This window comes from Loxodonta africana, chromosome 6 (genome assembly GCF_030014295.1).
Source record: "Loxodonta africana isolate mLoxAfr1 chromosome 6, mLoxAfr1.hap2, whole genome shotgun sequence".
Taxonomy (NCBI): domain Eukaryota; kingdom Metazoa; phylum Chordata; class Mammalia; order Proboscidea; family Elephantidae; genus Loxodonta; species Loxodonta africana.
This window is the reverse complement of record NC_087347.1, coordinates 28335594-28350494: the sequence shown is the minus strand read 5'-3', so window position 1 is coordinate 28350494 and position 14901 is coordinate 28335594. Positions and strand designations below refer to the sequence as shown.

General features: G+C 51.7%; 1 protein-coding gene across 6 annotated transcripts in view; it reads right to left on the bottom strand.

Moving 5' to 3' along the window:
* TNS1 (tensin 1) overlaps nucleotides 1–14901 on the bottom strand; it is a 219446-nt gene that overhangs the window by 90457 nt on the left and 114088 nt on the right. For all 6 annotated transcript variants that reach the window (XM_064286690.1, XM_064286692.1, XM_064286696.1 and 3 more), the window contains 9 exons: nucleotides 14639–14688; nucleotides 11678–11849; nucleotides 8816–8866; nucleotides 7559–7681; nucleotides 7078–7142; nucleotides 5473–5556; nucleotides 1126–1238; nucleotides 636–696; nucleotides 324–399 (listed from right to left, as the gene is read on the bottom strand). In XM_064286690.1, the coding sequence (XP_064142760.1) occupies nucleotides 324–399; nucleotides 636–696; nucleotides 1126–1238; nucleotides 5473–5556; nucleotides 7078–7142; nucleotides 7559–7681; nucleotides 8816–8866; nucleotides 11678–11849; nucleotides 14639–14688 (795 nt within the window). The remainder of the gene's footprint in view (nucleotides 1–323; nucleotides 400–635; nucleotides 697–1125; nucleotides 1239–5472; nucleotides 5557–7077; nucleotides 7143–7558; nucleotides 7682–8815; nucleotides 8867–11677; nucleotides 11850–14638; nucleotides 14689–14901) is intronic.

Genomic DNA, 14901 nt, shown 5'->3' with positions numbered 1-14901 from the left:
GAAGGACTGACATTAGAAATGAGGGAGTCCTTGTCACCAATAAGAAGCCTGGAGGTAACTAGCTCACACTCTGAGAGATTGTTCCTTGGAGATGTGCCAGAACAAGAGATAAACCCAGAAGAAGGAAAGTCCAACTCAGAGGCAGGGGAATGGACAATGGATGGTTCGAGGCTGGAAGCCCTTGCAGGAGCCCTGAGAGCCTACAACTCCAAGGCTGGGAGCCTACCGTGCTGTCTAGAGAGTCAAGAAGGGGAACAGGAAAAGAACAGAAAGGAGAAAAAAATAAATGAGGGTGGGATCTGAGTCAGAGGGGCGGCACTCACCAAGATGTCTCCCTTTAAGAGCAGCCCAGGCTCGATGGTAATGCAGATGCTTGTCTGGCTGTCTCCTTGAACGTTGCTGAGGAAAGAGGAGGGCAGGGGAAGAAAGGATACTGAGAGTGGGGGCAGGGAACACATTTTCCCCCCGTTGTCCCTCTCCCAGAGGGCCTACTGGGAATCCTCGCTGACTTCATCCCTTCAACTCTCTCTGGAAGAAGAGTTCAGCTGATGCCAACCTCTGGGCACCACCATCCCTCTGGTCCTCAGCCTGGGGCTTTGGGCATCCCTGGCCTCTCATGTCCATGGAATACCTACTAGATGCCAGACGTGTAAACAGGTTGCATGGCCTGGTAGATCCGCAGAAAGGGCCGACAGCCTGTAATGGAGAGAATAGACGTTAGCTAAGAAGGGGAAACAGTAGGAGACAGAAGGAGGAAAGGAGAAAGAAAGGAAGGAACAGGGAAAAGGAGAGGCAGGAAGGGAAAGGAGGAAAGAGAAAAAAGAGGAAGGAAACAAAGGGAAGAGAAAGGGGAAGGAATGCTAACTTTTCATTTGTAGGCATTTTAAGTTTAGAGAACATGGTCAGATCCCAACAGAATCTGCCAGCAGGCATTGCAAATAGCAAACCCATTTTGCAAATGAATAGACTGAGGCTCAAAGAAGGCGCAGTCTTTGGAGCCCTTGAAACATCAATCCAAGCCTTAGGACTCTGCAGCTAACAGGCTTTTTACCACCCAAGGCTGCCTTTTAAGAGAAGGAGCTAGGAGGCAGAGGGAAAGGAAAGCCAGAGGGCTCTGGCAGGTACCTCCTTTAGATTCAAAGTTGGGGATGCCGTGCATGATCACGTGGTGCAGAAACAAGGGCTTGTTGTTCATTTTGATGGAGCCAGAGAGGAGGCCGCTGAAGTAATGCACATACCTGCAGCAGGGAAAAGGGCAGCTTCAGTGAGGAAGGCCTGGCCTGGGACCATCATGAGACTCAGGATAGGCGGGGTGGCCCAGGGCAATGCTCTGGGAGAAAAGAGAGCAGGGATGGCTCTGCTCCTGGAAAAGGAGTTGGCAGGAACAGAATGCCAGCGGTTGGGTCTCTAAGCGCTGAAGAGTCTCCTCACCTAATGCTTCCTCAGAGTCCCTGGGTAGTGCAAATGGTTAACACCCTAGGCTAATAACCAAAATGTCAGAGGTTTGAGTCCACGCAGAACTGCCTCGGAAGACAGGCCTGGTGATCTACTTCCCAAAAAGTCAGCCACTGAAAATCCTTTGAAGCATAGTCCTATTCTGACATACATGGGGTCACCATGACTCCGAATTGACTCCACGGCAACTGGTGTTAATCTTTCTTCACCCTCAATCTTAAGATTTGAACAAACAGGCCAGAACTGAGTTGAACACTGAAAGAATCTCCCAAGCTTGTAGACAAGAAATTTTGTCTAAAAGAAAGGCTGAGGGACTGGAGACCTAGGTTGGCATAAGGAATCTCCATCAGTTCCGATATGCTGTGATTCCTTCTCTGGGAAGACTCAAGAACTGGGAGACCCTGTCTATCCGGGCTCCTTGGAGCCCCAGGTAGAGAGAGCTAGCAGGTACTTCTAGACCTGGAATCATGTCAAGCCAAAGAGCCCACTTGGAGTTCTCTGTCGCCCCCTGGTGGTCAACATGCACTTCTCTTTCCTGCTTCACTCAGCCCAAGAATCTCACTCTGGACCAAAATTCCTTCCACACATTCCTGACAGGCTTCATTTAGGTGTGCTCATTACTGCGCAAGGCAGGCTGATCAACCACCAAACAGCTATGACACCCTTACACAAGTCTAAGCCAAGCTTACACTCACAGGCCCTGGTTCAGCCCTAAAAGATCCACCAGCCACATAAAGTCCTGCAAATAGTGATTACGAGCTCCATACTTACAATCCTTAATTGGTTCATATCACTCTAAAGAGCATGAAATCCGTCTGTACAGATTATTTCACTTGATATTTGAAGATAACTAACTTCCAATAAGTATTTCTCTCTCTAGGGCCAACATCTCCCAATTCTTTTAACAAAGATCCTGCTGGAAGAATGCAAGGATTAATCCATCTCCATTCCTAGACAGAGAGAGAAAATTAGGTCCAGAAAGGGTTGCTGGCTTCCCAAAGATGCACAGCAAAACATGCAAAGCTGGGAGGGTGGGGAGGGAGGAAATGATCTTTTACGATGGGTCTGCCTGAACTAGAGGTTGGACCTTTGCTATTGGTTGGTTGGCCTTTCCTCCCGCTTCTGACTGGCCACAGAAAGCCAAGCCAGGTCAACCAAGCCAATCAGAACGCATCCTGAGACTCTGCAGGGGCCAACAGGAACTCTTTGACGTAGGTGGGACTGGAACCCACATGACCATGTCAAAGTTCCCTTCCTGTCAATTGGCTCCTTGGCCTGTCTCCAGGCCTATGCTCCTCTGTCCCTGAGCCCAGATGGGGCCATCTCGGGCTACCCAAGTGTGACAATCTGATGGGCACCACCAGCCCCTATTCAGCCCCTTGTCCAGCCCCCAGCCCAGCTTCTCAAACCAGAAACCTGGAATCACAGGGCTCTATCAGATCTCCTGATCATGCCAACAGGATACTTCTGTGTGCTGGGGACAATGAGTCCGGGGGTGGGGTGACAATGAATGGGGGAGCTGCAAGCAAAGCCCCTCCCTCTTCCTCTCCCTGCCCTCCTCTCCTCCAGCTGCTCTAGCCCCTGCAGGCAACACAGACAAGAAGGCGGGAAAGTACAATAGATGCATAATAAACTTTCGCATTTGGGCACAAGCGGAATTACCCACCCATAAGCAGATGCCGTTGCAGATACGAGCCGCAAGGCCGACACAGGTGATGTAAACACACACAGGCCAATGGCATGTTACACAAGCACACGCTGAGCATAACGCCATTCCCAAGAGATAATCCCGACCCCCAGTCTCCAGGCTTTCCCTGCTCAGCTCCAGAGATGGGACTGCTCTGCCCACGCTCTCCAAGCCACATCGAGTTGTGGTAACGTCATACTCCTCTATTTGTATCCCTTGTCCTTCAAGATCAAGGGCCACACCCCTTCCCAAGACCACCAGCTATATGTGGCGAGCCAGGGACTTGAGGGGCTAGTACTTGACCAATGGTTCCTTCCTCCCTGAGACTTCTGTCCTGGGAAAATGCATTGATCCACAGCTGCTGTGTCCTGGGGCCTAGCCAGAATTTTCTGCACATAAATACATCTCTTCCTGATCGCTGACCCAGAGGCTGGCTCTCAGCTGTCTTGTTCCAGCTGTAAGGCACTGGGTTGCCTGAGGACTCCCTCATTTCTTCTTGGGCTTCCCACTACAATGGCAGAAGCAACCCCCCAATTGTGCCAGCACATTTCTAACCAGCCAAGTAGGGTGGGAAGAAATGGGGTTTGTGTTAGGGCCCCTAAGCATAGAGTTTGAGAGGCTCCACAGTCCTGCAGCCCCAGGATCCTGCCTGCCAAGGCAGTGTTTCAGACTCACAGACGTGCAGCTGCTACTGTTACTGTGGCTGCTGGAAAAGTAAATGGGCTACTTGTGGCCTACAGGCCTTTGCACTTGCTTATCCCTCTGCCTGGATCCTTCATCTCAAACCTACACTTGGATGCTGCCTTCACTTCCACCCACCTCGCTCTCACTCTGCTTTGTTTTGTTTTTCCCTTCAAAGTACCTAGCACTCTCTGAAATGGTCTTCGTGGTGCGTGTACGTGGCTATCGTCGTCCCCCATTAGAAGCCAAGCTCCACGAGACCTCCCTTGTCTGACAGATTCAGTACTGCATCCTCAGCGTGTGGAACAGTGTTGACACATTAGAGGCAGACGGACGGCAGGTCTGCAACTCCCAGCCATAAAAGGAGTTGGGCTCACATCCCACTCCCCAGTTCTCCAGTTTGGGCTTGAGTTTCCATCACTCTGATTCTTGTCCATCCACAGTGTTCCCAAGGACCACCTGGCCCTGATACTACCCCTTGCCTTTCTGTGGATCAGGCTCCATGTGGGACAGTGGGCAGCAGAACCTGGGGGCAGAGACTAGACACCAGAGTTAGAAGGCCTTCAGGTGAATTCTACTTGTGACCCTGGCCATGTCACATCCCCTTCCTAGGCTCAGGCTTCTTATCTGTAAAATGGGATGTCCTACATCTTCATATGGGACTCGTCATTACTCAGCTTTGGGCTCCAATTCATGTCCTCTGAGAGGTATTCCCTGACCACTCTCATTAAGTAGCCTCTCTCTCATCCTACCAGCTCCTATCTCTACAGTATGCGATACCCTTTCTTTTACAGCACTTAATGCTCTCTGGAACTGTCTTGTTTGTATGTTTACTCATTTAATGCACATCTCTTTCAACAGAATATCAGCTCAATGAGGGCAAAGACTTCGTCCTGTTCACCTGGATATCTTCCGCGCTTGGAGCACAGCAAACAAACAAGCAAACTCATTGCCGTCAAGTCAATTCTGACTCATAGCGACCCTAAAGGACAGAGTAGAGCTGTCCCATAGGGTTTCCAAGGAGCGGCTGGTGGATTCGATCTGCCGACCTTTTGGTTAGCAGCTGAACAGTAAACACTGCGCCACCAGGGCTCCTGGAAGATAGTAGAGGGCCTAAAATTTGCAAATGAATCCATCCATCCATCCATCCTGCCCTGCCTCCCTTCCGCCTGGGTTATTGTGAGACTCCAGTGAGACCATGTGGTTGAGAGCCTTTGGTAAAACTCTTCTGACAGAAGGTGACCCTTTCCATGGGTCTCTGTGACCTCCCCAGAGCAGATGGCCATGATGTCAGCCTTCTGAAGGCTCATTCGAGCACAGAGCAACCCTGCTGCCAGGGCCAAGAATAGCACGAACCTTCTTATACAAGCCACAGATGTTTTCCCCCCAGATGACCCTGCTGCTCTCTGGCACAGGCCTTAGGAGTTAACTGCCATACCAACCTGTCTGAGCACACCAGCTGGCCCATGGGTTCACCTATGTCCTGAATCCACACCACCCCAGACACCCACAGGCTGGCATATGAGAACCTGTGCTTGGTACACCCCCACCTGGGCATGAGGTTCCCTTATCTGTGAGTACACAAGTCTAGCCCCACATACAGCAAGCACTCACAAACATGCACTGGGCTCTGAGCCCCAGAGACCCACCTTCTCTGGGATGGTTGACCAATGGGAACAATCTTATCCTCATAGAACCGTTTCATTGCAAACCGGTCCAGAGCCTGGTCAGCACTGCAAGGAGAGACAGGTGATCAGAGGAGATGACTCCCATGTCCAAGAACACTTTGTCCCCTACCCCAACTCCTCTAGGCCTGCAAAGCCCTCCCTAGTGCCTAGTGAAGGACAGGCCTCTTCCTCTAGCCATCTTGTGCTTAGAAGCTTTCAGGAAAAGAGTGCTCCAGCATCTCTCCATCATGTGTGGTGCAACATTCAGCATGTGGGCTTTGGAGCCAGACAGCCTGGGATCCTGTCTCAAATTCATCTTTTATTAGCTGTGCGTCTTGGGCCTGTGACTTAATTTCTAGGAATCTCATTTTTCTCTGCAGTCAATGAAGGTGATGAGCACCCCTTCCTCAAAGGTTGCAATGGTGATCAAGTGAGATAAAGAGCTGGCACATAATAGGTACACAGGAAGTGTTCACCATCAAACAAAGATTAGGCTGGGCTGGGTTTGTTAGAGCCATAAACTACAATCCCACTGGCAAGCCCTACACAGAATCTTCGCCCCATCCCCATGGAGCGCTCAGATCCAGTAGCTCCCCGTTATTATTCTCTAATGACTTCCTGTCACTCTCAGAATAAACTCCAAAGTCTTTATCAAGCCTACAAGGCCCCACTGGCTCTGCCCTCCACTGTCTTCCAGTTTTACTCCTACCACTCTTCCCCTCCCTCCCTTGGCTCCCGACATTCCAGGCCCCTCTCAAGCCTTTGTCCTTCCTTCTCTCTGCCCGGAAGGCTCATCCCCCAAGCTTATATGACTCACTCCTCCCCATTCCCCTACATTTATTCAGGTCTCTGCTCAAATATCACCTCCTTAAGAGGTCTTCTCTGACTACCAGGCCACCCCTTCTCCTACTGTCTTTCCCTGTTCTCCTTATTCTTTTGCAGAATATGTATCAGCTGATGTTATGTTATGCCTTTGCTTACTTATCTCATGTCCATGGGGAAAGCGGCCTGGCTGTGCCCACTACTGTGTGGATCCCCAGCACCCAGAAGAGTGCCAGACACTGTGGACTTCCAATAACCATTTGTCAAATGACTAAACAAGTGAAGGAATGAATTCCTCTGCCTCTGAAAGATGGAATCAGAGTGGGATTCATCAGGACCTGCTTCCTGTTCTTACTTCAAAACACCTAGGTGGGAAGAGGTCTCCGTTGGTCAGAGGCAAGGAGATGGACAAGGTGGCTTCTAGATTGCCCTGCTGGCCCAAGATCTAATCCAACGTTTCTTTCTGACTCCCTCCTGCTCACCCAGTAAAACAGAATTCAGCCTGGCAAGGAAAAGTGGCCCTAGGAAGCTGGCCAGATGGGGTGCCCATGACAGGGCCTGCCCACCGAGGCTGCCCCCACCAGAGCCTTGTATGGAGAAAGGGACTCTCCTCTATTCTGGCCCCTGCCAGGGCTCTCCCACCCTGTCCTTATCCCCTCTCATCCCCTTTTCTTTTCCTCCAACCCCGGGAAGGAAGAGACCATAGGAAGGGGCGGAACTCCTGTTGCCAGTGTTCAGAGGATGAAGGCTCAAGGCCCCACTTACCTGGCAGAAATGTTGCTGTAATGCATGTAAGCCGCGATGACCACACCTATCCTGCCTCGGTTTCCCTGAAAGAGTCCCAAACACAAAAGCCTTTATTTCCAAGACCAGACCTACTGCCCCAGGGCCCATGCAGAAGCCTGGGAGGAAACGGGGTGGGGAATGGAGACAGGTGTGGTGCTAAGAGGAAATCTAAGGAGAAAGGGGGACACAGGGGAAGAAAGAAGGTGGGGCTGAGCCTCAAATACAAGAAACACAATTGACTATGCATTGCTCTTGAGGGGCCCACAAACTGGTCTCCTCACTTCTTGGGGTGCCCCCAATACAGAATCGATCATCCTGTAGAAAGGCTAAGACACACAGATGGACTTGCAGGCTCATGCAGTCCAAAGACACAGACAGGTGGACACACTCATGCAAGGACTCCTTCAGGCATGCTCACGCACGCGAGCGCACACACACAGCCTGCAGCCCCTGCTCTGACCTTGTTGTGTAGCACGACGACATTGTGGGGATCAGCGTTGAGCCAGGTGTCCATGGCCTTGCAGACACCGCAGATCTTCTCCAGGGCGGGGGTGTGTAAGTCAGGCCAGCCGAATTCCAGCACCTACGGTCCAGCCATGAGTGAGAGGCAGGCAGAAGCCCTGGACAGCCAGCCAGGGCAGTAGAAGCAACACATACACCATTTGCCAGAACCGAAGGCAGCAGCCAGCAGCAGCCAGGCCCTGGTTCCTGCCCTGTGTGTCACTGGCCCAGGAATGGAGACGCTGGGACCCTGGTCTTAGCTCCAGCACTGGCTCACTGGGAAGCCTCAGACAAGTCATGGCCCCTCTCCGAGCTCCAGTTTCTTTGTATGTGAGTAAAGCAAAGACTTGGAACCAATGACCCCAAGGCCCCTTCCAGCTGGCCCTGACCTCAAAACACGCTTAGGGACCCCAGCCTTGTCTCCAAGCTCTCCTTCCACAGGCAATGCTGAGGCCTGGCTCAGGACGAAAGCAGGAAGCACAAAGGGCTCCTTGATGGCTATGGTCTTGTCCAGGCCCTGGATGCACAGGCCATTATTATTTCCACAGCAAAGGAGAGTTTTTCGGGCCAGCCAAGGGAAGCTCGAAAGGACAGAAGGGCAGATCTGGATAATAGTCTTCAGGCTTCTTAAAATTTTTCTAAACTCACAGAACTTTAAAGTGAAAGAGAATTTCTGCTTGGAAGGGCCCAGGGAGCACTTCTAATGAGCTATCCGCTTTCAGAGTCTTAAATTGAGGCCCAGAGAAGTGTGTTGCCTGCCCATGGTCCCACAGCAATGGGCCCCAGGATCCAGGAACCAACATCCGGGGCAAAGCCACTCAAGATCTACTGAGCAAACACAGTAGGAACTGGCAGTAAGAACATCTAAAGCAGCCGTCCTCAACCCTTTTCAATCCAAGACTCTTCAGTAAAGCAAACAATCTCCCCAAGCCCAGCCTTACCCCAGAGATTCTGTGTGGCCCCTGGGGAGCAGGCCTGGTGGTAAATCACTGTGTCCAGCTTTACTCTCTATAATTTGTATTACGGAAACAATAACTGTATTATTTTCTATTTCGCAAATGTAAGATGGTTTTTTAACTTTGAGTAGGCCTTTTGAACTATCACAGCATTCCTCCCAAGATTCCAATGTACCCCCTCCCACCCACCAGTGGAAATCACCACCCTTGTTCTCTTCAGGTGGAGAGAGGCCTCCACCCCAAAACGGCCATCAGCTCACCTTGGCGTGGAGCTTTGTAATGTCAGGTCTCCGCTCAGAGAGGTTGAAAAGCTAGAAGGAGAAAAAAGAGATCGTGAATAGCGAGAGCTGAGGAGGAGAGAGAGGGGACCGTGGCAAGGAACCCACAGGATCACACTGGGGACTGTGGGGTCATCTCCGACTGCCTTTAAAAGGTCCTCTCCTTTGGTGGGCAGAGCACAGTGGTCCTATCACAGCCAGGGGCTTAAGGAACAGGCTGGCCATGACCTACCTGGACCCCGGCCTATCTCCATTCTCTCTCTCTCTCTCATTCTGTCTTACTTAATGGGAGTTCTATCCATACATGAAAGTACAATGGAGTCCCATCAGACATATGTTAATCTACAGGAACCCAACTACAGGTTCTCAGGAAAAAAGAGGGAGAGAGAGAAATATGTAGGTAGTCAACATTCCCCTCAGTGACCTATGTCCTGAACTAAAGATGAGAAGAGGGTAGAACCTACCTCAGGTCCCACTGCCACCCCCAAGGAGACATCTCACCACACTAAATAGGAGTCTGGTGCTAAATGATAACCATTTTGGCCATCCCTGATTTGCACTTCCCGTGTTGACTTTACGACTTCACTCCACAAAAGGTATGACTTCTCTGTGGTCAGACACCCTCCATGAGAGTGCAAACCACCCTGTATGGGTTCTGTTGACATCCCTCTCCCATCAGATTCCCTCCAACACCTAACCATACGTACCCTCAGGAAATCCCTATATCCTCACCCCTACAAGAATCTCCCAGTGCTGCCCCTACTTCTGAAGGAAGCCTCCCGAACTCCCCACCCCCAAGCAGATCTACTCACAGTTGCCTGGTGGACCCTGCCTCGCTGCCTAGAATGGGTGAAAAAGGATGGAAAAGCAAGGCTCAAGACTGGGGATTGCACCATTTGGGGTTGCCAAGACGGAGGGAGGATGGCATAGCACAGAGACCCACACGATCCTGGACTCTTGAAAACGGAAAGCATCCTAGATTCATCTAGTCCACTCATGTGCCCCGAAAAGGAACACCCTTTATTATGTTCACAATGGTTTCAATTTAATGAGTGTTCACCACCTGCCAGCCCTGTGCTAAGAATTTTACATCTAACAGCTGGCTTAATTCTCACCACAACCATAAATGGTAGTAAGTGTTATTATATCCATTTTACAGATGAGAAACCTAGGCTTAGTAGTAAGGTTAAGAGCCCAGGATCATTCTGTTAGTAGGAACAGAGCCAGAATTTGAACCTAGGGCTTTCTAATATTTAAAAGTAGGCTCTTAAAAAAAGCTCCAACACAGCCGACAGGTAGACCTTTGCAGTGGGTTGGATAGTGTCCCCCCAAATTCATGTCTACCTGTATTCTCAGAATGTGACCTTTTTCAGAAATACAGTCTTTGCAGATGTAATTAGTTAAGGATCTTGAGACGAATGCATCCTGGATTTACGGTGAGTCCTAAGTCCAATGACTGGTATCCTTATAAGAAGAGAAGAGGATACAGCAAAGGGAGGGTCCTTCTGTAGAGCCTTCAGAGGAGCATGGCCCTGCCAACACATTGGTTTCAGACTTCTACCAGAACTGTGAGAATAAATTTCTCTAATTTTAAGCCACCAAGCCTGTGGTAAATTGTTACGGCAGCCACAGGAAACTAAATACAGCTTCCTACATCCTACCTCTGCTCAAATGCCCTGGGGCAGCCCCTCGAGGTTGCACAGATCTAGTCTGTATGTAGAGTCCTCAGGGATCTCCCAACTCCTCCTCTGGAGTTCAGGATAGTCCCACCCACTCAGGCCAGCCTTCCCAACATTAGAGGGGACCACCATCAGCCACCTTCACCCACCCAGAGGTGACTCCCCTGGGCCAGGTGCTGAGCCAGGTGCCCACCATCCAAGATTCCTATCATGCATGTTGTGTGACTCCCCTGAGACTTCTCAGAGGCACCAACACTGTGCCAACTCTGCCACTTCCTGACCCTGTCACCGTAAGCAAATAGCCCCACCTTTCTGTGCACTAGCAAGTACCTGCTTACTAGCACTACTGTGAAGGTTAAATACATAGAAAGAGCTTAGAACTGGGCCTAGCTATGGTAAGTGCTTAATAACATGAGCTTTTATTATTCTTTTCTCCTTGTGAACACACACACACGTGTGCACGCACACACACAGGCACAAGACTTGGGTTCCAGATGCTACATTCCAGCTGCAGATACACTCCTTAAAACATGGTTGAGTTGGAGACTGAGCGAAGACTTAGGCCACAAGAGACGTCCAGTATGAAGGGCAGGTTAACAAAAGGAAGAGGAGCAGCTGGGTATTATGGATGGAATTGTCCCCCAAAGAGATATGCTTAAGTCCTGACCCCAGTGCCTGTGAACATAACCTTGTTTGGAAGCAGGGTCTTTGAAGATGTTATCAGTTAACATGAGGTCCTACTGGAGTAGGGTGGTCCTAATCCAATCTGAGTGGGTGTCCTGATAAAAAGGAGAAGAAATAGACAGGGAGACACAGAAGGAAGATGGCCATGTGAAGACGGAGGCAAAAACTGAAGTGATTTACAAGCCAAGGATCACCAGCTGTCACCAGAAGCTGGGGGGAGAGGCATGGAACAGATTATCCCTCAGAGCCCTCAAAAGGAATCAACATGGCCGACACCCTGACTTCAGACTCTTAGCCTCCAGAACTGTGAGACAATAAATTTCTGTTTTACAAGCCGCCCAGTCTGGGGTACTTTTGTTTCAACAGCCCTAGGAAGCACTGGGACAGGAGCAAGTGGGCAGAGACACCAGCAATGAAGACGTGGCAAGCAGATGAAAGGACAGAGGGACACTGGACAAGGGGCTAGAAGCCCTGCCCTTACCAGGTAGTTGCCTCCATGTTTGGACTTGAGCATTTGGGCCACCTCGCGGAGGTTGCTCCGGAAGTTCTCCTCGTTGGCTGTGCTGGGGAAGGAGACGGCAATGATCCTCTCCGTGATGTACACCAGGTCCAGCTCACAGCTGTCCTCCATGGTCTGGCTCACACTCATGCTTCTGAGGACACAGTGGGGACAGGGGCGGGGGCAGATCAGAATCCAGCCCCCTAAGACAAGCCACAGATATCTGTACCCCAACACACCACACGTAACTCCCACATTCAGCCCAGGGTTTTGGGCTACCCGGTGACCCACAGCCAAGGCTGAAGGTTTCCCCTGGCAAAGCCAGTGCAGCCAGCAGGCCAGCCTGGGAGCATGGAGAGAGCAGAGCAGCAGGAACTGGCAGGGACTTCAGACCATTTCAGAATCAAACAGAGATCACACCGATTCTAGGTTCCCATCAATCCTTTTGGCACAGCCTTCAACCTGGGGTTCCAGAGATCAAGGCCGGAGCCAGAACTGACCCAAAACTCAGGAGTCCAACTCTGTCTCCCAACACACTGCAGCCTCCTGGTCAGGCAGAAGTTTCCCAGAGGAGCCCGACTTCTCCGAAGAGGAAGGAAAGCCTGAGCTGGGTGCTCTCCAGCATCCTGGAGCTTCACCTTCTGCTGCCCTCCCCAGCTCTCGAGCTGTGGAGTGGGCGGGGAGGCCTCTCAGGGGAAGGGGGCAGCTCAGGTGACACACTAGCTTTGGCTCCAGGTAAGGCAGACCACAGAGAGCATTCCAGCCCTCCCCGGAGGCAGGCCACCTCCTGCCCTTTGTTCCTGGCTCCCTCCCCACCTCTGGCAGCTCCCACCACGGTATACCAGTGCTGCTTCTAGGCAGTAGTATTCTTGACTTTTTTTTTTTTAAGGGCCCAGGAAACAAGAAGGCGCTGGGCAGGGAGTCCCAGATATTCCACTGCCATCTGTGCTCCTTGGAGAGGTAGGGAAGCCCTCGGCTGGGCAGCTCACACTCCCTGGGTATTGGGTCAGGGGAGGGAGGGACTCAGACCTTTGAAATTCCTTCATCTTCTCTCTCTCCCAGGGGAAGAGGCCCGGGCACCCACTGCAGAGCTGATGGGAAGGGACAGTGACTCTGGAGTTCCATTCTAAAGCCCACCAGTACTTCTGGGAGCACTTCCCACCCTCCCAATCCCCACACCTTCTTAGCCCCATCACCAACCTCCCAGTGTCTCGCTTCCTCCTTCTATCCAGGGTGGGCAGCACTCACATTTCATTTTGATAACCTGACTACAGCAGGGCAAAGTTGAGCACAGAAGGGGCAGCTGGAGGAATACCACCACCAGGGACCAGGTGGCAGGGTGCTCAGGCATGGGGGAGGACAGCCCCAGGACCAGGGAGCCATAGCAGAATCTGGATTTCCACCAGGGTTATGTCCGTGCCCCACTGTTCTGATGGGGTATGGGGATGGATGAGCCAAGGAGGAGGTGCGGTTTCTCCATGGTGGGAATGATGGGAGACGGAGTGGCACAGGGGCCAGTGGTCTGAGGTAAGGGGCCCAGTTTGATTTTGGTCTCTGAGCATTAACTGTTCCTTGTCCCTCTGGGAAGTGTCTGAGGGTAACCAGTAGAGTGGGGTTCCTACTCAGGCCACTGTCTGCCCAAGGGTAGTGCTGTAGGTGATGACTAGCCTGGGACAAAAAGCAAAACACACATATACCCCCCAAGGAAACGGATATGTAGGCAGCGAGCCTCAGCTAACTCAGAGCATCCACCTCCCCACCCTCCAAAACCCCTCTTTGCCCTGGCTCCAAAGAAGACAGTGAAACCCCATTGCCGTTGAGTCAATTCCAACTCCTAATGACCCCATAAGACAGAGTACAACTGCCCCATAGGGTTTCCAAGGGATCGGCTGGTGGATTCAAACTGCTGACCTTTATGATTAGCAGCCCAAGCTCGCTGTAGCTCTTAACCACTGCACAACCAGGGCTCCCTAAAGAAGACACTGGAGCATCAGAAAAACTTGCAAGCTGGGCTCCTCATCTTCCCACCCTTTCCCTCAGCACAGGAGGGGCAGCGAGATGGAGAGGGGACAGCATACAAGGTGGGGAAAGGCGTGACTCATACAAGGTAGACCCCAGGGACCTGCCTATCCTTAGTTGGGTTCTTAGGGAGAATGAGAAAGCAGAACAGCGCCACCACCTGGACAACCTTGGCATTGCACTTTGCACCTAGCAGCCCCAAGTCAGTTCTCAGCTATAGGGGAAGGCGGGGATTCTCTAAATGCCTCCTCCAGGTCTGCCGAAAGCTGGCAGGGAGTCCTAGGGCAACTACACACCAGGGCCTTTCCAGCTGGGGCTCCACCTCCGCACAGCCAGAGGAGCTGACATTCTTACTCATCTCAAGAGCTCAGGGGGTGAGAGAGCATAGAGGGAGGGGACCCAAGCCAGACAGCCTGGAGCTGGGGGGTGGGTGGGACAGACTCTGCATCAGGAAGCCACAGAGCTTCCCTGTCCATCCCCTCTCCCCCACCCCCACCAGCCCAGCCAAATGAAGGCCTTTCCTTCTATGAATGACCCTCCAACATCAGCAACCCATCTCCTGAGAGGAATGGGATCTAGCATAGGCATTGATACCAGCTAGCCCTGAATTCAAATCCTCCTGGTGGTTGTGTGGCCTTTAACAGGTCACTTCCCTTCTCTGAAACTCAGCTTCTTCATGTACCAAATGTGAAGAAAAGACTTACCTTGCGGGGTTGTTGTCAGGACTAAATGAGATCAGGCTGGTAAAGAATCCAGCTGAAGGCTTAGAGTGAGAACTGAAAACCTGGCTATTTCCAAGTGGCCTCTAGCCTGCCTCCTCTCACCACAGCTCTCACAGTCACCCAAGCTCCCTATCAGGGGACCCACTCACAGTGACCCCACTGTCTGCACCTCTCCCCAATCCCCCCTGTAGGCCAGGCATACCTGATGGGTGGAGGATGAGGCTGGATGCTCGGGGTGACTCTGGCGGAGCCCTGGGCAAAGAGAGAAGAGTGGCAGCATTACAGAGGAGCAGGCAGGGTGGCAGGACACCGGCGGCCGAGAGCTGTCCACAACGGCATCTAGGGCGTGGCCAAACTCAGATCCTCTTCTCTGCCAACATTCCAGCCCAGGCACCTAAGACCGCAGCAACACAGCAGCCCAAAGCCAAAATCAATGTCAATGCTGCGAGAGTGTGCCTGCATGTT